General features: G+C 39.7%; 1 protein-coding gene across 2 annotated transcripts in view; it reads left to right on the forward strand.

Annotated features, from left to right (window-relative positions):
* GNB1 (G protein subunit beta 1) overlaps nt 1-21783 on the forward strand; it is a 136275-nt gene that overhangs the window by 65797 nt on the left and 48695 nt on the right. The window contains exons 2-4 of one of the 2 annotated variants that reach the window (XM_019511692.1): nt 2272-2323; nt 15094-15201; nt 20483-20521. In XM_019511692.1, the coding sequence (XP_019367237.1) occupies nt 15145-15201; nt 20483-20521 (96 nt within the window). In that variant the 5' untranslated portion in view covers nt 2272-2323; nt 15094-15144. Of the gene's footprint in view, nt 1-2271; nt 2324-7329; nt 7349-15093; nt 15202-20482; nt 20522-21783 lie in introns of those variants that run through there. The other variant, XM_019511693.1, reaches the window with a different exon arrangement.

A 21783-nucleotide genomic window follows, 5' to 3' on the forward strand; every position in this document is an offset into this window, starting at 1 on the left:
TTTCAAAAGCTTTTTTCCTTAAATTTTTTTTTTTTTTTTTTTTTCCCCCCCCCCCCCCCCCAAACACAGTATTTGTTCTCAGCCCCAGCTTTTTTCACATCCTTTGCAAGAGGCAGAAGACTGGGGGATTTTGGGACATTACTTAGATCAACCATCTGCATTGCTGGCTGTCATCCAACTGCCTTGGTGTAATGGTCTAACCACTCAAACCTTGCTTAAAATAGTCTCCCTCCATGTTCTTTTTTTCCCCTTTTTCTTATGTTTTAGAAAGCTCTTTCCTTGGGCTAGGATATTGAGCCCCTTAAGCTCTTGGCCAACCAGAGTTTTAAGTGCTGATTCAGTCAGTGCCTCTGGCAGATGATTACAAGAACTTGCTCACTGAGCTGGTGCTGTGGTGTGATGAAAATGAGTTGACCTGTAATTTAATGTTGCTTTTACAAGACTATATTTTATCTAAGAATGGAAGCTTGTGGCAATGCAGATTTTTTCTTTACATTTTTTTGTTTTGTTTTTACATCTGTTGTGCTTTTATTCTTAAACAGTAACTCCAACGCTAGTTCAGAAGTATATTTTCCAGTGCTAGGGTTGCAGCCATCACAAGATGCTTTTATTATATACACTTTAAAATGTACCTAATTTAAAAAGGCAGTCAGGCTTTCTGCAAAGTAAGTTGGTGTCATCAGGATGAACCTGGCTAAATCAGTTTTTATCCAACTGCAGGTGCCATCTGCAGCCTTTGTCCTCAATTAATGAGGGTGCAATGCTAGACATTTACTAAAGAGAGTATTTCCAGTGTATAAGTTACTGCATGTTCTGGAATGCACCCTTGCTATTTGACTATCATTTGCTTCTTAATTGTATTCAGTTTTAAAGCAATAGATTGCAGATTAAATATCAGTGAGGCTTTGTTCCCCCCGACTCTTCTCCAGTTTTTAGGAAGATCAGATGAGTAAGAAGTAACTTAGTGCCTTTTTAGAACCTCAAATGCTTCACAATGTAAAGCAAATATTTCTTGATTTGTGGTACTTGGCTTCTGATGGCGGACAGCCAAAGTTTGTAGAGACGTGAAATATCTGCGTAGTTTTTTCCCTTTGAATTATCAAGGTGGCAATTCTAGAAATAAAAGGTAAAGCTCTAACTACATTATGATTGGTTTCGTAACCAGAGTCCTAAACTGTTCATCCTTAGATGACCTTGGATGAGGATTGACCGATATCCTAAGTAATTTAACCTCCATGTTGGTCACAAAAGTGGCTGGTGAATTTTCTAGCTAGTAGGCTATTCTGCAAGTAGAAAAATGCCTAAATTGTATGTAAGCATCTTAATTAAGTCTAAAGTGCTATAAACTAGCTTTTTAACCTGCAGTTACTTTATTTTAATTCGGAGCCTTTCTGCTTTATACTTAGAATAATCTCCCATAGCCCTGATGCAGCAGGTTTGAAGATCTTTATCTGCATTGACACTACCCTTGCCCAGTGTCTTGCTTTGTGGTGGAGACTAGTGATTATTTAAATACACAAGCAGCTCTAGGAGAAGGTGAATGTAAATGTTGCTTATCTGAGTGTGTAGCTTTTCTCAAAAGAAATCCCAAAATTCGTTACAGCCTTGCTACTGGATCTGTGTGTAGCAAAACAGTTAATACCCTGTAAACAGGAGTGTGTGGAGTTGACACTCACCTTCTCATTGTAAATCCTTTTTTTCCCCATTTGTACTACTTTCAGTAACTTAAAGCATCCCCTTTTTCTACCTTCTTGCAAGTCCCAGTATTTGATTCTTATTTAAGACAGGAACAGACATTTTGAGTTTATGATAATGCATCTTTAGTGGTGCTCTTCTGGCTATATCTAGCAGCTATTGGTTTTGAAACCAGTAATACAACAGACATAATATATTAAACAAGTATAAATATATTACTGGGTGCTTGTACATTTGTGAGAAATTTTCATCTTGATGTGAATGGAATAAAATGTAACATAAATGTGGCTTAAGGATCATGTGAGTTTCTTCTTAAAAAGACTGAATCTTATTGAATTAATGTTTCCTTTGACCTCTTATAATAGGGATTCTAGCGGGAAGGATGTGTTCCCTATTCCACATCACTGTTTTTACTAATAAGGTACTCTCTTTGCGAAGACATTTCCAGAACTGGTGCAGGCTCTTCAACATTAGTGTTAGAGTATCTATTAAGTTCTTCACCAAACGGAAACTAGCACTTCCTTTTGGTAGGTTTGCTATTTAGACTCATCCTGGTTTGTTGTTTTTTCTTTCCAGAATTTACATGTTTGACAGCAGAACTCGGCTTTCTACTATAGTGAGAGAAAATGTAAGTTGAAGATTTATTTGCTTTATATTGCGTGATTCTTAAGAAACAAATTATTAAAAATATGTATCCGTGTGTGTATATATAATAAATGAGATGTTTAAATTGGTAGGGTACAAATTTCAGTGCCTGTCTTTTATCTTGTGCCATGATTCTACTCTAGCTGCTCTCATCTTTTTGAAGAGGATAGATTTTGAAAATGAACAGGATTCCTACTAAATAATAAATGTTATGCCTCCCTGCTCTCAAGAATGGAGCAGGCAGAACAGAAGGAGAGCTCAAATTAAACCATGTTTTCATCTCAGTGGGGGTAGGAGGTTGTAATACAAATTAAGATGAGAACATTTATTTTCCCATAAATGAATAAATACGAAGAGTGTATCTCTCAGATGCTTAGGTATTTTTGTTTACTTTTGGGAAAGGTTTGTATCTAACCAATCCTTCCCCGGATGAAGACACACTAATGTATTGTTGTGCTAATGCCCTTTCAGGATCGGGGTGCCATAGTTGTGAGTCTTCTTGCAAACAGAGGCAGTGGTAGATTCTTTCTTTGCTGTGCCTATTTTGGAATATCTAGGAAGAGGTAGGATTAGAGAATGAAGGTATTGGATACACAAATGAACTTGGTGATAAGTGGTACGGTTCTTGCTACTGCGTTACTTCCTACTGTCAGTGAATTGGAACAGTGGCTCATCTAACGTGGCATCCTGTCTTTGACACTGGCCAGGATCAGGTACTTGGAAACAAGGGCAAGAAACCTCTGGCTCTTTGTTGAAAAACTGGCCGATGAGGAAAGTTCTTTTCTAACCTTTGTCAGAGATTGGCTTGTTTTATGTCACCTAAATATCAGGGCTTCTGTCCTCTATATTCTTTATCCTTTGCTTATATACCCAGAATGAAGATGCACTCACTAATTTTCTTAGTCAACACTTAATCTGTACATTTCTCTCTTCTCTTGAATCCTGTTAGTGTGTTGGGACAAACTTCACAGGTGAATTGCAGCATGTGAAAAAGTATTTTCTTTTATTAAATTCATTGCTTTTCAGAATCATTAGATACCCCTCATTCTTGTGAAAGGGTAAATGGAAAAGCATTTTATTGACTTGCTGTGTACATGTATTTTAGATACCTTTTAATAGCCTGTAATTTTCTCACTAAACAATCCTTGTGGGAGTCTTTCTGATGACTCCTTTTGCTCATCGTTGGATACTTTTTGCTTTGTTCTTTTAAAATCAGAGCCTTGACTTTTAAAATTGCAGGTTAATTTTTAGGCTTGTATTTTGTTTAAACATTGTATGTTGTGTCATGTGAACAGAAAAATTAAGGGTAAAGCTAGTGCACAAAAATTTTGCAAGTCTAAATTCCTGCTTAAGACTGGAATTGTTGGGATTCATAACCTCTGAAAAACAAACCCTAGTTTTTCTTTGCTGTACAAATAACTTGAGGCAGTGCAGTTTGCTCTGAGAATTTTTTGTCTGAAAAGTAGAATACTTGTGTGTTCTGACTCCTGCCTTTGACATTGACTCTGGTTGGGGAAGTTAATCTCTCTGCTTCAATTATTCTGTCTGCAAAATGGGAATAACCACTATTTTACCTCGCAGGGATTTTGTGAATATTATTTTTGCACAGAAGGTTGAAGACGTTAGGAATGACTGGTATTTTAAAGGTTGAGCCTAAGTCTTGTAAGGGTTTCTATTTAAAATGACAAGCTGCTTTTTCATTTATAAATTAATAACTGATGCAGTAGCACTCTAAACCCAGTTAAATGAAAGGGGGCTGCAGTCAAATGCATTTAAATTTTAATACAGTTGGATGGAGTATTAACCGTCTCTCCCATTAACTAGCTCTCCTTCAAGCCATCATTAATTCACTGATTTATGCATCATGGCTCAGGGGAATCTTGAAGAGAGAATAGTGAAGACATCACTGGATGTGCAGAACATTGCCAGGGGCCCATTCCTTTCCCACAAAGCCATGATAGTGGTTACATGAGAAGCTGACCAACGAGCCAACAAAGTTGATGCAACTGGGGGAGCCCAGAGTGGAATAAGTTGTGCCCAACTGTGTAGAGTTAAGACTGCATTTCATTATACCACTGCTTCAGTTATGCCTCCTTAATGTTTGCTGGCCTGACAAACTACTGCAGAGGTATTGTAGGTGGTTAAAATTGAAGTTTCAGCTAGCTCTATTGATCTGCATCTGGTGTTCTTCATTGCTGCAGCAGAAAACAGATTTGATCATAGTTGTTTATCCTGCTGGCAGGTAGACAGCCAAAGGTAGGTTCTTCGCTTCCTATTTATTCCAATGACTACTGGTAATGGCAACTCCTGCCTAATTTTGAGTAAAAAAATAATGTCAGGACTTAAGGGTGCAATGTTCTTAAATAAGCAAGGACTCATAGGGTCTTTCATAGAAACATGGGGGGCACATTCCCCAGATCTGTTTCCCAAACTTAGGAAGTTGAATCTCCCTTAAAAAAAAAAACCAAAAAACCCATAACCCAGTTAATTGTGTGTTTTTTAAGACGTGCTATCTTACTGGATGCAAGCAACATCCTGACCCTTTTCTTCCTTGTTGAAGAAAGAATCTTGCTTTGTTTTAGCTTGGGTGCTCTCAGGGTGATGGTTGTAGTTTTATTTCAAAATAAACTAGATATTATCATAAAACAAAAGGTGGGTTGAGAATTGTTCTGTGACTTGGGTCTGAGGCTGGAAGGCACTAGGATCAGCTGCTGCCACTGCTGCTTCGGTCTGCCAGTCCAGCCCCTGCCTACCCCAGAGCACTGCTGAAGTCCCCTGGCTCCATGGGACAGATCTGGTCCAAGTGCTGTAAGCTGTCAAGCCCTACTGTAAAAGAATGTTTTTTATATGCTGTCTGTTCCCTTCTGTTTAGAATGTCTTCTCGGCCCATCTTAATGTCCCACCAGCAAAATAGCACAAGCTGCCCCTTGCTGTCCTATCCCTTCTGTCTGTTCTTGCTGCCTTTTCATTCCTAGTTTTATTGCTGCTACCTCTGGTACATGCCACCTTGCAAAAGGCAGTGAAGGGGAAGCACCATCAACAAGAGAGAGAGAATTGGTTGTCTGGAAAACAGCATCATAGGAACAAAAGAGTTATTCCTTTATCCTTATAGTTTCTTAAGGATTATTTAGAACAGTAGGTAAATGGATTTGGATGGAGAGGTAACTTTAATTTGATGATATTCATATGAGAATAGGCTAAAACTTCTTCTGTTAACTGAGGAAATACGAGTAACAGTACAGCATCTGTAGAAAGCTCAGAATTTTGTATTAAACAATGGTATATGCATAACAATAGTCTTTCCTCATGTAGACCGTGTTGTTGTGAAAGTGGTCACGTTACTGTCAGTGTTTCTAATAGGATTTATAGCATATGATAAATTAGAGCAGCTTTCACTAATCAGATGACCTGAGACAGGACAGCTTCCCGTGGTCAGGTAGGTACAACATGGACTGAATTGTGAGTGAAACAAGCTGTTAAAATTAAGTAGTTGTGGTAGCCAGCTAAAATCCTACAAAGGATTTGGAACACTTTTTTCATACTCAGAAAAAAACCTATACAAATGTATTTAAAAGAAACCCTAAAGATGTAAAATCTGCTTCTTCAGTTTGAAGCGTAAGCCACCTTGTCTAGTTTTTATATCTAGCTTACCGTTTTTAATAGGTTGACAGACACTAAGTATTAATCTTCTACATGTTTCATGGTCACCACCAAAAACGTGCAGCCTTGTTGGGTTACTTTACTTCTCATATGTCATTACTAATAACAAAGAACTCTAGACAAAATGATAGTGTCTCTAGCTTCTGTGCATTTCCAGTCAAGTTTAGAAATCTGGAATTGCTAGGCCTGGTTGTGAAGTGAAGAAAGGAAGTTTGAATTTCAGAACCTAGATTGGGTTTACAGAGGTTGGCTATTTAGGAGGGGAGGGGGTAATCTCAGGGGGGTTTTTGGAAAAGGAAGAATTGAAATTGAATAAGCAAGTTATAATAAACTTTGCTGCACTGCCAGTTATTATCCAGTTCTCAAATGGACAAAATTTAGAGAAGAATCACACTTTGAAAAGGGTATTATGATTTGTGGAAAGCAGATCAAAGAATGATACAGTATTTTAAAATATACCTGCCAGAATTTTTTGCAGCTCAGAACTATAGGTAAACATCATCCTACCTATTAGATTAAACTAATAGAATTAATGAGCTATTCTTGCAGCAAATGCAGGCATGATGCACTTCAATAACTCAAACATGATTGGATAAATAATATAGACTTGGGAAATTAACTTAAAATTGTAGTGATAGTATGATTGGATTTGAAGCCAATCTCACCGTTAATTACTGTGCATCACTGATTGCAAATGTGAGCTTTAAGGCAGAATCGTTCAACTAGGCTATGACCTTTATCATCTTCTCATTCACGATATCCATACTTTTTGTAAGACCTTTGTGAAACTTAATTTAAAGCAGTTTGTAGTTGAGGATTTTAATATTCAGATGTCCTGGTTATAGGTATATAACAACAATTTGAAGCATTCCAATACATAAATTTGGTGGGGGTTTTTTACACTTTCTTAGTATTTTAAAAATTCGTCTATACATTAGATAGAGTACTGAAGTATGACTTCATGGTTAGTGAAAACTTGTACATTATTGAGTTATCAATATGATGTATAATCTAGCATTTCTAGAAAAAGGGGAAACAGTTGCTTTGCAAACATGATGCAGTTCAAGTAACTGAACCAAGAGATGAATTTAGAGGGTTGGGTCATCTGAAGCTGCAAGGAATAATGAACTACCTTGTCAAGTATGCATCTTAATGTCTCTTGCAAAAAGAATTAACTGCAAGGTACACTTGTCAACAAGATTAGGGGGATTTAGACTCAAAGCAAAATGACTTAATTAATCAGTTCAGCCTATGGAGAGAGGTCTTGAGTGAGCTCAGTGAAGTGAGTGCGTTTATTCTTGAGAAGTCTGCCTTTGAGGACACAGTAGCGCATTCAAGGGAAAGTGAGGTAAGTGTGAGATTTGGGTAATAGCTGTTCGTTTTACTTGCAAGGTGATAATTTAGAAAGCAGAATTTGAGTTTATGGCTGTTTGTGAGAGTAGAGTTTGATTTTTATTCGGAAACGCTTTTTCCCAATAATCCCAGAAACTGAAGTAAAATTATATCATTCTTCGTATCAAGGCAATAGCTTGCACTAAGAAGCATAATCTTACATATAGCTAGCTTGGTACATTTTAAGGCATGTTGAGAAGCAAGATAAATTAGCTTGCATTGGGTTCAGAGCTGCTCTGTCTAGATTTTGACCAGTGATTGAGTTAGCTAGGTTCAAGCTTGCTTTGGTACTTCTGCACTGACAGAAGTCTAGACATACAATCCAGTTCCCTTGATTTACCGTTCATGTTGGAATACCTCATGGGGAGCTAGGATGCTAAAAGGAGCGAAACATTTTTCCCCTTTCCAGTTCAGTAATCATACATTTTTGGCTTCCTCTCTCTCAAACAAAATAATCTTGCTTTTGAAGGCAGAAAAACTTGCTTTCATATAGAACTGCAAAAAAGGATTTTGTGGTATTGGATTCAAATCAGTGCAGGTATGGATCCATTCCCTCTGTCTCCTCTTCTTGAATCTTGTATTGTTAGCATAAATGTTACTTTGGAAGACTTTAATATTAAGGAATGGAGTAAAAGTCACAAATATAATTGCACAGCTCACCCATAAATCTTAAATTGTCTGCTTCTAAGAACCTCTGTATTCTGATACCCTTGGCTTGGTTATACTTTTCATTTCCTGAGTATTAGTCAGGGAGTTCTCAGTCATGTTGGCAGGAGTTAAACTTCCTGTTAATATTTAAACAAAAAACACTTACAAAGGAAATGGGAAATCTGGCTTAAACAGTTTCTGTTGGTATTGTGCTAGGAATTCAGTTGAGAATTTGGAATAGTTTGTAATGTGTACTGGCTAACTTAACTCTGAAATGTGTTTTAATTCACTCTTGTAATATAATCTTGTTAAAACAGCATCCTGTGTGTTGCAAAAGGCTTCAGTCACTTAAGTTCATGACACTTCTGGTTGAAGACTGTCCTGGAACAAAAATGTTTAAATGAAGCTGTGTGCCTAGAAACAAAGGCCTTGAAATTGGAACTTCTGGATACTATCTTGATTCTGGCACTTGCTTGATAAATATCAGTGACAAGTTGCCTACATCTCTTGTCTCAGTTTATCTGTCTCTGAAAGTAAGAAAATATCTTGCCTGAGCATGCAACAGCTTATGTAGTATATGTAAAGCACTTGAAGGTCTTTGGTTGCAAAGGTGAAGTATACCTGCATTGTCAGGCACTGGTTAGAAGTCTGGATACAGTATTCAAGGGAACAGTATTCTTATTCGACAGGTTTCATTAAGGTCACAAAGTGCACACGTAAGGCACTTACGAGCTTAGATGTCCTGCAGATAAGGAAGGTTGTGTTTTTACGCAAATGTCCAGGTAACTTAATGACACAGTGGAAAAGTACTGGAGCTGGACCTGCCCCTGGGCTCTTGACTCGGTGCTTGTGGAGCTTGAAAATGTTTTGAGGGAGGCTGGAGGGAGAAAGCAGCCCAGCCTGAGTGTACTTCAGGGCCTAAGGAAATGAGGACCGAGGATTGAGGAGGAGTAGAGTTATAAGACAGTTGAATTTTTGGTGTGGAAGAGAAGACCTGGGAGTGGAGCCTGGGTCCTTGTAGCAGAACCAAGCGTCTTCCACTTCACCAGATTGTCTCAGAGATCTGATTTCTGCATTTTGTGTGTTGTTCCTATGCATGCATAATTTAGAGTGGTGAAAGGGTCTGTTTCCTCTTTTCCACACCACCCCATGCCATGTAACAGCTATGGTCAAGGAAATTCTAATTAAGAGAATGCATTAAACCACATTATGTTGTTTGTTTTATTTTATTTTATTAACAAAGGGACCAGCCACATATACTAATCCTTAAAGTGAGAAATATTCCATTTAGTTAGTGTGTCTGTATGCCTTTAACAACCCTTAGTCCCATTTACTTTTAGTGACAGATTCTTTCTGTAAACTCGCATGTTTTTACAAAATGACAGGTGTGCACATATTCCCCATGACCACTCTACAGTGTAAAACTTCAACTCTGACATATGCAATATTATTGGTACATGAATGTCTAAAGACAGTTAAATCAAAGCCTGAGGTAGTGTTTTCTGCTATAGTGCCGTTTTCCATTATAGTAATGGAGGCTTAGAGAGCTTCCTGGTGAAATTGGTGAAAGATTGTTAGTCAAAGGAGTATCTTTCCCTGAACACTAGTGTGGGAAGCATTTATATGAAGGTCTTTCTTTGGGATTAAATACATGTGCACCCTTTTAGTGTGCATATCTACAGTCATTATGACATTACAAAAAATAGCTGTCGTTTTATGTTAGAAAAATATAATCACGTCATACTATTTCACTGATATTTTTAGTGGTCACAAGACATTTGTAGTATGGTCCTAACCCAGCTAGCTTCTGCATCTGTATCTTTCGGGGTACATCATAATGACCAGTATTAAATGAGAATGAAGGGAACTCATCTGATATATTTTTAAAAGCTGCTCAATGCACATAGGTTACCCAGAAGGGTGTTTCCAGGCTTAACTGTTAGGTGGACCTCAACATGATTCTGTTCCTGGGATCCGTTTTTGTCTGTCTTGTTCTGGGTTCTCACCCTCACAGTTTAGAAGACATTTTAAAAGAAGGGGGAAGAAAAATCTTTCTTTGTAGCATTGATTCTGGCATGAGCACAGGATTGGCACCATGTTATAACACATGTACCTTAGCAAGACATGTTTGCAACTAGTCCTCCAGCTGCTACTGTATTAGCCTGTTCAAGCCTTTTAAAGATAAAACTGCAGATGGCACCACCTTGATGAAGGGACTTCTGCCTATATGTTGAGGTTGGTGTGTCTTTATGCCTGTCTAAGAAAGGTAGGGCTAGTAACATTGATATTTAATAATAGCAATTTTAATCAATGTATGAAGAAGATAAAAATGGTAGATTTGTTGCAGTGTATGCTTAAAATTGCTGTTTAGTGTGTGGGTCACACTGAAGTTGTTTTCATGATCAAGATGTTTGCAGTAAGTCTTCAAGCAGAGAGAACTGAGCTGAACAGAAAAAATGGCAGTGATTGTTCTGTTCTCAAGATTGGGAGTGGTTCTGCAGATGAGTCCCTCCTATTGAACGCAGAGTGGAACAATATTATGAAATGAAAGCATAGCCAAACCAAACAAAAGGATAACCATAGGTCAGAAAGATAGTGGGACAGTATAAAGTGCTCAACAGGCTTTGTCTTAACTGGATTTGAATGAGTAATTAAGCTGAACCAACAGTCTTCAAAGGACTTAAAGATGACCTTGAAACAAAAAGAGATGGAGGGTAGACGGCTAGTTCCATATGAGCACATTAAAGAGCTTTAAAACGGTACGACTTGGGTTTTTTTTTGTAGGAACTGGCTACAATTCCTAGTGTAAATATATGTGGGGCAGCCGAGTAGAATGATACCCTTGTATCAGGATTTTTTTTGTTATAGATTCTAATACAATCTGTATTTAAAGTTCTTAGATGCTTTGCAATATTTATGACTATGATAGCAGGCTTTGGGAAAGCTACGTAGGTCTAGAATGGCGCTACTGAGAGAGCATTGCTCCTGTCTTTTTAAAGGCCATCTACTTTCACTTCTTTACTGGAAGCATTGAACCTCTGTGTTGATTTGCCTTAACAGTATCTTCTCCGTTACTGTGTTTGCCAAAAGAACTTTGCAACTCTCCTTATCTTTTCTCCTGGGAAGGACTCTCTAAGAGCATTAAAAAAAAAAATCCTCATGCTTGCAAAGATAAATAATCTGATTAAAATCAAATAGAATAATATGTGAAACTGCTAGCAAAGCATTCATGTTACTTAGTGGTGTATATAAATACACTTTCAAAGGCACCTGCCAGACTTTAGATTTTTCTTATATCCCATCGGTAGGACTTCTAGGGGGAAACAAATGACAGCAAATATAACGGTTTCTCTAAAAAGAGAGATTTGCTATGAGTAATAAATATCACTTTGAGAACATTGTCTCTTTATGTAATGTCTTAAGTGCTCTAGTTCAAGATTTTAGCCCTTTAATAATGTCATTTACAATTGATTTGAATGCTACCAGAAGTGTGGCTGCTTTATCTGCCTGTAAAATAAAGCACGTGTTCCACCCTTGTATTAGCTTTAAATCTAAACGCTGTGTACCCAGGCTCCCTTAGCTAAATGTAAATTTCGCTAGAATAGCTTCTCCATCCTCAGCAATTTACTTTGTGCCTTGTGTCATGGGTTAAACAATTCAGTTTGGGTATAGTTTCAGAATACAGTACGAATAGAAAATGGTGACAGAACTTTTTTCTAAAAAGCCTGGGGGTAGTTCATGTTCTTAGTGAGTTGTTTTAGGTAAGGGGTTGGCAACATGTGGCCTGTGGAACCACCACATCTGGCCCACAGAGCCAGAGGGTTTTGCCATGCTGGAGCTGGGCAGTAAGGAGCTTCGCTAGGGATAGACAGCTGAGAGCTGCCTCTGCACTGCCACTGCTTCTCCCCACCCCATGATTTCTCCCCCCTCACACCCATCTGGCTGCAGTATGGGCTCAGCTTTCAGCCATGCGCATGGAGCTGGGGGGTAGGAGAGTGGGGGAAATAGTGGCAGGCAGCAGCAGGCTTCCAGCTGCCTGTTCCCGACTCAGTTCCTTGCTGTCTGGAAACTGCACTCACATCCTGCGGTGGCGGGGAGAGGGGGATGCTGGAAGAAGTGGCAGAATCACCTGGCCCTGCTGCTGATGTGCAGGGCAGGTGGCTTCGGTGGCACTATACTGGGGCTAGGTTCTTCCAGCCACGGCTTCTAGAGTTGCCACCCAGTTTTAGTTTGTCGGTTAAGACTTCTTCAGTTGGCTACAGAGTGCCCTCAGTTAGAGAGATTTATGTTAGTTAGTAATGTGGGAGCTACTATATTTACCCAATTACAAGACAAGGTTTTTTCCCCTAGTTAAATGGTCGGGGGGAGCCTCTTTTCTTGGAATCAAGTACAAAGTTGTGGGGGCACAGGTTGCAGCTCTGGCTCTGACATGGAATTGGTGCTGGAGCTGCAGCTGCTGCCTGCTGCCCTCCACCTCTGCCCTTGCCGCCAGCTGCTGCTACCAGGGTTGGCTGGGGCCACATAAAATTTGTTCTATATTCCAGGCTGGAGCAGAGATGGAGCCATACGAGAGCAAGGGGAAGAGATGTTGGGTTGGGTTGGGTTGGGGTGGGGAGGGGTGTGTGTGTGTGTGTGTGTGTGTGCGCGTGTGCGTGCGTGCGTGCATGAGGGGAAAGGACCAGGGGTCAAGCTGCTTTGCTTGTCTCCCCCTTCCCCCCCACACACTCTGCCCGCCCCCCTGCCACTGCTTTCTCTGTTGTAGCAATGGAGGGGGGAGGGGCAGGGACATGAATTTAAGATGACCCTCCAATAATTAAATTCTCTACATGGCACAATTTTCATGTATAGAATCAAAATAATTTGGGGGGGGGGGTTGTCTTGAATTCAAGGTCATCTTGGATTTAGAAAAATGAAATCAGGAAAATTAGCCATTGCAGAAAATGGTGATCAACAGGTCCTCTAGGGGCACAGACAAGCAAATGAGTTAATGTAAGGCAGACAAGGGTGGAGATTTGTAGTGTGTCAAGAACTGTCGGGGGGAGGGGGGTAATTGCCTACACTCGCATTGTTCCTTGGTGTTAAATGAAAGCTAACCTGCCGTAGTGTAGCCTTCTTTAGTTTACTGTGGGGTAAGAGGGTGTGCACTGACAGTCACTGCTGAGTAACTAGTGTGCTGCAAGTTTCTGCTCTTCTTTACCCACCAATGCCTGAATTGCTTTTTCCTCTATCCTGATGTTAACTATTGAACATTATGGGCAGAGTAAAATGGCAGGAAGTGTGGGTGAGACTTTGGGTCCTTTTCCAAGTGCGGGCAGCCCACTTATTGCTGTTCTAAAACAATTGACAGGGTGTGGTTTGCTTTGGCTTTTTTGGAACGGGGGTTATAAGAAACAGAGGTCACGTCTAGACTGCAGATGTACTGTGTCTGGCACTCTGTTGTCAAATATGCTGCCTTGCTCTGCATGCACAATTGTTTCGTTAGAAGCAGGGTAACCTGTCTGTGTGGCATTGAGGTGACTTGATTAGTCACTAGTGAGTGACAGTGCAAATTAGCCTACTCCCAGAGTTGTGTGGATGTGGTTGGCTATGCTGCTGCTAGTTGAGAGTTAGAGAACAGCGTGGTATGTTTGAGGACTTTACTGCTGAGCCAACAAAAATTTTTGCAGTTGCTTTTTGTTTCTGCATATGACAGGATTTAGAATTTGCAGTAATTTTAACCATGAAAAACAAACTGTATGTTTTCAAAGCTCAGAGATAGAGAAGTATGATTGCTGAAAGAGGCAAGAATAGCTACAAGGTTTAGATGACAGAGCAGCCATTGATTTCAGTGCGCTTAAAATTTGCATAAGATATCATAAAACATGGACATCTATTACGTAACATCAATATGATCAAACAGTCTACAGCACTAGCGTGGACAAGTATTGGATTACACGGATTAAAAAATGTTTTCATTTGTTTCCTGAGAATTAATGTTTTTCATTGACTGTTCTTAACAACAAAATTCAGCTGAAACTTTTATAAAGAAGGTTTGATATGATGCATTTTATAGGTTTTTGGGTGACTTTTTTTTGTAACATGGGTCACGTTTGAATAATCTCTCCACATAGCTAAGTGTACTAAATTGAACTTGCTTGTTCAGTTATCTGCAGTAGATAGTACTTAAATGGAAGTGGAACTTTCTAAAAGTATCTCACTGGAACGGTGAGATGAGCATGAGTGTATTTGTAACTGCATAAACTGAAATAGATTAAATATTAATCTACCATCTGTTAATTTTGATTTATCTTTTATTTAAATTCCAGGATAAGTAAATGTTTAGTAACAGAAATTGCACACAAGTCTATAAATTCCTGTTTCAGTACAGCTTGAATAGCTACCAAGTGAAAGCTAAAAGCACCTATTATAAATAAATTTGGGGCCTTCTTCCCTCTGTTTCGTCTATCCCATAAGTGCCTGAACAATTTGCTTTTACTCAGATATCTAAACATTGTTCCTCATAATCACTAAATTTCAGGAAACAGAAAATCATATTTCTACCTGAAGTGTTTTCTTAGTATGTCACACCAGGCCATAAATACTAGGTGAATCTTTCTTTGACCCCTAAAAAAACAAAATCTGCTGTGGATTTGACTTCCCCATCCTGAAGTTAGTTTTGTGCATCAGAGTTTACAGTGGTGGTGTTTATAGTCTAAAAAAAAAGCAAGAAAAATCCCCTCCGAAAAACAGCATTACTTGCCCAGTTTGAGAGATTGTATTAATTGCAGTCAAGATAATGTTTCATGTTAGGAAAAATTAAATAGGACTTTGGAAGGTGTGGGGGACTACCCTAACTCTATTTTAATAATCGTGCACAGAAAGAAACAAGTGGGGTGGGTTAGGGGGATCTTCCTTTTAATGAACAGATTTGAGAGTGGTACTGTGATCTGGGATCAGCTGAGACTCTTTTTACTTGACAAAAATGTGGTGGAGCTGCATGTATGTTGAAACGACCATCTTATCTAGTAAATTAATAAATGTTTAATTATATGGACCTTTGTGCATCTGTTTCAGATTTCTGATCGTCTCAGAGGTGGCAGTGAGGCACACCTTTAGCACAGGAAAATGAGTGAACTTGACCAATTACGCCAGGAGGCTGAGCAACTGAAAAACCAAATCAGAGTATGTATTAAACCTGAGTCTATTTAAACCATTTACACGGTGATATTTATGCTGTCCGTGTCCATTTAAGGAAGAGGATGGGACATGAACATGCATGTCTTGTTAGTTAAGTTGAAAGTTTATCACTCCATTTCAGAAGTTGATTCTCTGTCAATGTAAGCACAGGTAGCTATAGAAAGATGTTTTTAGGTGCTCCACTTTCCAATGAGTCTTCGTAGTTTGAGTTAAATAAAGCTATGCAAAATGGTATACATGACCACATGTACTCAAATCCAAGATGACCTTCCCCCCCACCATTTTAATATAGGTGGTGGTAGGGGTGGAAAAAGCCCCTTGTCTTAGATTCAAATATGAGGCAGGGTGGGGGGTGAGAGGGCAGGATGAGTAGCTACTGCAGCTCCAGTTCCAGTTGCCTTGCCCTTTTCCCCACCCGCTCTGCAACCACTCCAGCTCTGGTTTGCACCAGCCTGGGGCACAAAGCATGTGTGCTTGCTTTGGCCCCAGCCTGGCCCTGACAGCAGCTTGAGTCAGAGCCAGAACTACCACAGGGTAGGGCTGGGACTGGAGCAAATGCATATTCTATGCCTCAGGCTGGAGTAGGGCTGGAGCAAAGGTAAGCAGAGGCTTTGGGGGTGGAGAGCACAGGGGAGAATTGGGACCTGAGGCTGCAGGGATGGGGGGAGGTGGGGGAGGTAGTGGTGGAGGGAAGGGCAGGCAGGTGGTGGGATGGACAGGTGGCAGGAGAGAAGGGGGGACAAGGGGCAGGAGTCAGGCCCCATTGCTGGCCTCCCCTACTGTCCCTCCAACACTTGCCTTACTGCCTGCCCCTCTACTGCCTGTTTGCTTCCTCCTCAACTGTTGCCTTCTATACTGTCTGCCCACCAATTGTTCCCACCCCTGCCACTGCTTGCCCTGCTGCAGTAGATGGAGAGGATGAATTTAGGATGACACTCCAATAACTAGATTCTTTACAATGGAAAATTATAATGCTTATAAATTGTCCATGTATAGAATATAATTATTGGGAGGTCGTCTTGGATTCATATAAATAGGGTATATTTAAAGATTTAAAAAGTAATGGTGGAGAGTGTGCAACTTCCCTAGGCAGTCTGTTCCACTGCCTCAGTGTTTTAACGGTGAAGTTTTTCTGGATTTCTGATCTGAACCTATTTTGCTGCAATCCATTGGTCCATGCCTTGCAGCAAGAGAGAGAGAGGATTTTCCTTCTTTATGGCAGCCCTTCAAGATTTGAAGATTGCTATCATGTCTCCTTTTAAGCACCTTTTCCACAAGCTGAAGATGGCCATTTCCTTCAACTTTGTGTGGCTTGCTTTCCAAGCCCTTGATAAGTTTTTATTGCCTACCTCTGGACCCACTCTATAAGTTTTCCATGTCCTTTTTAAAATGTGGAGTCAAGTCAGCAGTACCTGATGAACTCCCTGAAGAACCCAAGGTACTGAAGAAATTGGCAGAGGAGATCCTAGTGCCCATGTCTCGGTATATGCACAACATATTACTGCTTTTATTTTTAGTACGTTTCATAAGGGATTCAGTCATCTATCACATACTGCCAGAGAGCTTATAGGCTTACCTTTTTAAAACTGAGCAGAGAGGGATAGTTAGCTGCATTAGTCTGAAGTCCAGCAGAAAGCATGGTAGAGATGCACCTTATAGACTAACTAACTATAATTAAGGGTCTGCCCAACTCAAGGAGGCAGCCAGCCAATTTTGTGGGCAGATCACAGGGCCAGCTGTCATTTTCATGGGCTTACTGTGGTGAGCACCACCCCCATGGCTCTGATAAGCTGGGGGGCCCCAATGGTCCCACCCTTTGTTGCTGATTGGCTGAGGGCTGTCTGTCATGCAGCCCTTGCCAATGATTAGTGGAAAGAGGCAGGGTCACACAGCAGGTAGTCCTTTTAGCCAATCAGCTCTGAGGGGTGGAAGTGGAAGCCATCTTGCCTGCTCACCTTCATGCCTGCAGCCCCTTTCGTGCTAGGCTGCACCCTTTCGTACCAGTGGGAGGAGGACTGCTGGCTCCCACTAGGGAGCCAGCATGTTATTTTTTAGTAAGTCCCTTCCCCTCCCCCCAGTGTATTTTTAGAGATCACCCAATTTCACAATTTCCGTGAAATGTGCACAGTCATGATTTGAGTAGGCTCCTAACTAATTCTGATTCAGTTAGCCTGTAAGGTGCATCTCTAGTCTGTCTTCTGCCTTTCTAAAACTGTGTTGAAAAACTGAAAGAAGGCCGGAGGATCTTCTGTGGCTCTAAGATTTCACCCTCTTGTAGATGGTGGCATACCATCCCCACCAGAGTTGGCATGTTTCCAGAGCTCTTAAAAATACTTAAAAGATTCTGAAGAATAAGTTAGCACACTGGATCTAAACTTGCATGCAGTCAGTCATTTTAACCCTTGTTCTTTCCTGACTGCCCTGCTAGCTTAAGGTGTTGAGTCCCAATCACTTCAAATTGACAGTAAGTATCAGCTGGCTGATATGCTTTTTTCACTGGCCATCAAGGGTCTCTACAATGGAGTGCAAGTGGTATCGTGGTTCTGCTTCAGGCACATGTTAATACCATCTCTGTAAGATGGCAGTTTGAAGACACCCTCTGACCCTTATCAAACATTGTGCTTTGGGTTTAGTTGATAGGTCAGGTGCCAAATCTGGAAAAGCAGCTCTGCAGTCACTTAGACAGCTGCTGATATTCCTCACTTCCATCACCTTGAGGGGAAGCTGCTTCATAATAAACTAGAGTGAGTCTTATTCACACATGCTCATAAGAATGGTTATTTATCTTATGGTAACTGGTAGGCTATAAAGAGGTGGGACATTAACTTGGGCTACCTCCTGGCTTTCCAGAGACCTCAGCTACCACATACTTTGTGAAAGAATTAGAAAGGATTTTTGCTGCTTCACTCTATATGCCCTTGCTTGAGAGCACAAGCAGGCACAGGGTGTATATGTAGCCTAATGTACAGGTATAAAATGCCTTATTGTGCTCATGACCCAACAGTGGGATTTTTTGACAAAAAGATACTGGAGAGCCCAGGTCACTCCAGGTAAGTAACTGCTCATTGTGATCAACAGAACTCATTCTCTTCATGAACAGAGTTTGATTAAGGAATGAGCGTGTTAAAAGTGATCTCACAGTGTAGTGGGTAAAAGTTTCCTGTACAAGTGGAGTGTATATTGTGCTATACCAGACAAATGTGCAAGTTTTCTATGAATATAGTACAGCTTTTATGCCAGCACAACCATAAATAGACAAATTTATTCGTATGAAAGAATTAGTTTAGTTGCTTTTAGTTTTGTTTAATGTTGTCATCAAGTGAGTAAGAGCAGAGTAGTGGTTACATATTTAAGATTAAATCCTGTTTTGAGAACTTAAACATGTCCTATTACGTGTGTGCTTTTGAACAAAGTCCAGACAGAATAAAGAACTTGTTTGGATTGTTGCCAGATAGCATGGGTGTAGTTTCATGGTTAGAGAAAACAGAAGAGACCAGTCCATTTAATTTCCGTAGGGCAATGCAGGGCAGCTCTCTAAAATTTATCTTTCTCTGGTAGGATTTTTTTCCCTTTGTAGTTTTAAATCTTAAGCAGTGGGCCTTCAAACACTTCCTTGGGAGGCAGTCCTGCAATCCATGCTGTCACAACATTCATGTGTAGCCTATAAACAAGTTCTGTAACTTGGTCATGCATGTACTACACACAGCTTTTTTTTTTTTCTCGGCTGGGTATTTACATTTTGTGGGTAATGTTCCATTCCCTTCTTAATTGCACATACTTGACTCTAATCATCTCTTCCTTTTAAAAAAAAAAATCAAATCCTTGTCTCTCATTTGCCATTTGTCAATATTTTTGGTAATGTCCAGAACTGGAAGCTTTAGACCAGGTGCACTTGCATCAGAGCTATATAGGAAATGACTGCTTGTGACTAGTCAGCTAAATTTTGCATTGGCAGCCTTTGCTTCTAATCAAAGTCTCTTCGGTGCTGCCTCTTCCCTGTAAGGTGAATGAAACCTATTCCCGTTCTGTATATTGTATATGTCTAATTCACGTGCTGTTGACTTCCTCTTTAGATAATTGATGAACATTTTAAATAGCACCCTTTCTTTTTAGATGTGCTTGGAACTACATTCAATAACAAACTCAAACTATTGTAAACTTTCACAAGATTAATAAAATTGCTGTCTCTCTCTGAGCCGAACCTATCTGTATAAATAACTGTTGTGCAGTAGCTCACAAATTATCCAGTCTTTTGTGTACATAACTAGCTTAAGAAACTAATATCATGTTGTTCCATCTTCATTCATTGTATATTTGTTTAAATGTAATAAAATTGATCTGTACTAAGGAGACTTCCTGCTTTGCTTTTATAAGCAGATAAAAAAAAAAAAAAGTGTGGAACCTGAAAAGACATTGAAGCTTGGCTAACATTTACTGGCCAAGTTGAGTGCTGTGCTTTTCAGCTACTTTATTTCAGAATAAAAAGTTGTCAACTATTTCTTAGCTCTGTAGAACAATTTCTTTTTGTTTCCTTAAAGACAAAGCTATACTGTATATTGCTACCATTTTCCATTTTTCATTTCAGCTTCCCAGTATCTTGCTTTCCAGGTCTTGACTTTCCTCTAAGATGTACAGAATTTCAGCATTAAGTTTTCAAGGATAATTTATTATGACAGAAACTTTGAATAACGTGACATGCTGTGAGCTAAGAGAACTTCATTTTGAGGACTAAAAAAATTGAAGATACTATTATTTTTAGTACCAAATTGGAAAATCCCATAGAAATGTATAACTAGAGTGTGCATTAGAATATGTTGAATGCTCCTTTATCTGCTTGCATAAGTATGTAAAAGGCCACATTTCAGATGGAGTGTCCTGCGTTTTATTAGAGCTCAGACTTGTTGCTGGTTTTCAGTTGTAGCTCAGATAATTTCAAGATTTGAAAACATGAAAGTGCCCAGCCCAGTCAGTTTTATTTTGAAAGTTGGTACTAACTATTCCTTCTCACCTTTGAGGAAGTGCAGGAATTACCCTTTCCAGTAAATACAGGTTTCAATGAAAGCACTAGACATGCACTTTGGCAACAAAGTCTAGTGTGGTAGGTTCATCTTCCACTTCCTTTCTTTTGGGTCATGACGACTAGCTGATGTTCCAAATTCTTGTTGTTCTGACGGTCTTGAGTAATGTTGCAAATAGAATTTCAGGATAAATAGTCTAGCAAGTGTCCAACTATCTCTGATGTGTGATCTCCAATTCTTTGTTGCAGGATGCTAGAAAAGCATGCGCAGATGCCACTTTGGCCCAGGTAAGCACTCTTTTAAAATGCTTGTGTTTTCTCAAGGGTGTCGTAGCACCCTAAGGTGCTGTGAATTCCTTTTATTGGTGCTGTGGGGTACTGCACAATATTAGCACTGCTAGGCATGCAAACCCCTACATACAATTCACAAGATAAACCCAGAGATTTCAAATAGGAGTCCATAGTGTCAAAAACATTCTGACCTGAAGAATTGCTTAGGCATTTTCTATGCAGTGCCTTGACTCTGGGGTGGCTTGAATCTAGAAATGTTGAGAACCACTGATGTAAAGAATGTAGCTTCCTTTTGGCAGAACTAAGGTGTACAATGTTGTGTTGGAGAGTCTTTTTCTGGTGGCATTTTCTTACTTGCCACCTTTTATGGTGCAACATTTCTCAGAGGATGAAATCTATTCACACAAAAAAGTGACTGTATACTAGTGATGGGCATTGCATAAGAATTCTAAGTTTGGGAAATGGCCTGATCTGTTAGTTTGAACACTAAGCTTTCTTGACATTTTATTGAAAAGAAGCAGAGTTCTTTACTCAAATGCTTTGGCTAAATAATTTTGTTATGTGGAGACAGGACAAGCATGCAGACATTATCCATAAAATGAAGTTATAAACTCTTTTGGATCTGCTGTAATACACAGTTGTTAAGTTATTCAGCATATTACTGGAAAGTGGTGTATGCTATTTTTTTTAGCCAGTGCCTTCCTCTAGGCCAGGGAGGCTATTTATATTAAATTTAGATAATGACAGATGTATTGATGACTTTGTTACTTTACTTTGTTACTTCACTATTCACTTCCTCAAATGTATACTTTGTCCTCCAAAAGTTAGATACAATGTTAATATTATAATGTTGAGAACCTTATGTTCAGCAAGTGCGGTCTGATGCATCTAAATTGAGTTCATTTATCTTTAAAATGCTAGGCCATCTAAAACATACCGAGAAAGCTGTACAGGCAACCCCTGCTTAGCACCCTTAATTGGTTCCTGAAAAACCGAGCATTAAGTGAGATGTGTTAAGCGAAACCAAAAGTATTTGATGACCCAAGATGGCGACCACAATTGTTTTTAATGACCCAAGATGGCGACCGCGAGCATTATAATGAAACTCGCTGAGCGCTAAGTGAAATCAGGTATCAGTTTAAAATGAGCATTGTAGCAAAATAGTGCTAAGTAAAACAGTGTTAAGCGGGGGTTGCCTGTATCCGTAATCCTTCCCCATCAGCCAAATAATACGTTATTCTGTTGGGGGGGGGGGGGGG

The sequence above is a fragment of the Gavialis gangeticus genome, unplaced genomic scaffold (genome assembly GCF_001723915.1).
Source record: "Gavialis gangeticus isolate Ggan-Ray unplaced genomic scaffold, GavGan_comp1, whole genome shotgun sequence".
NCBI classification, from domain to species: Eukaryota; Metazoa; Chordata; order Crocodylia; family Gavialidae; genus Gavialis; species Gavialis gangeticus.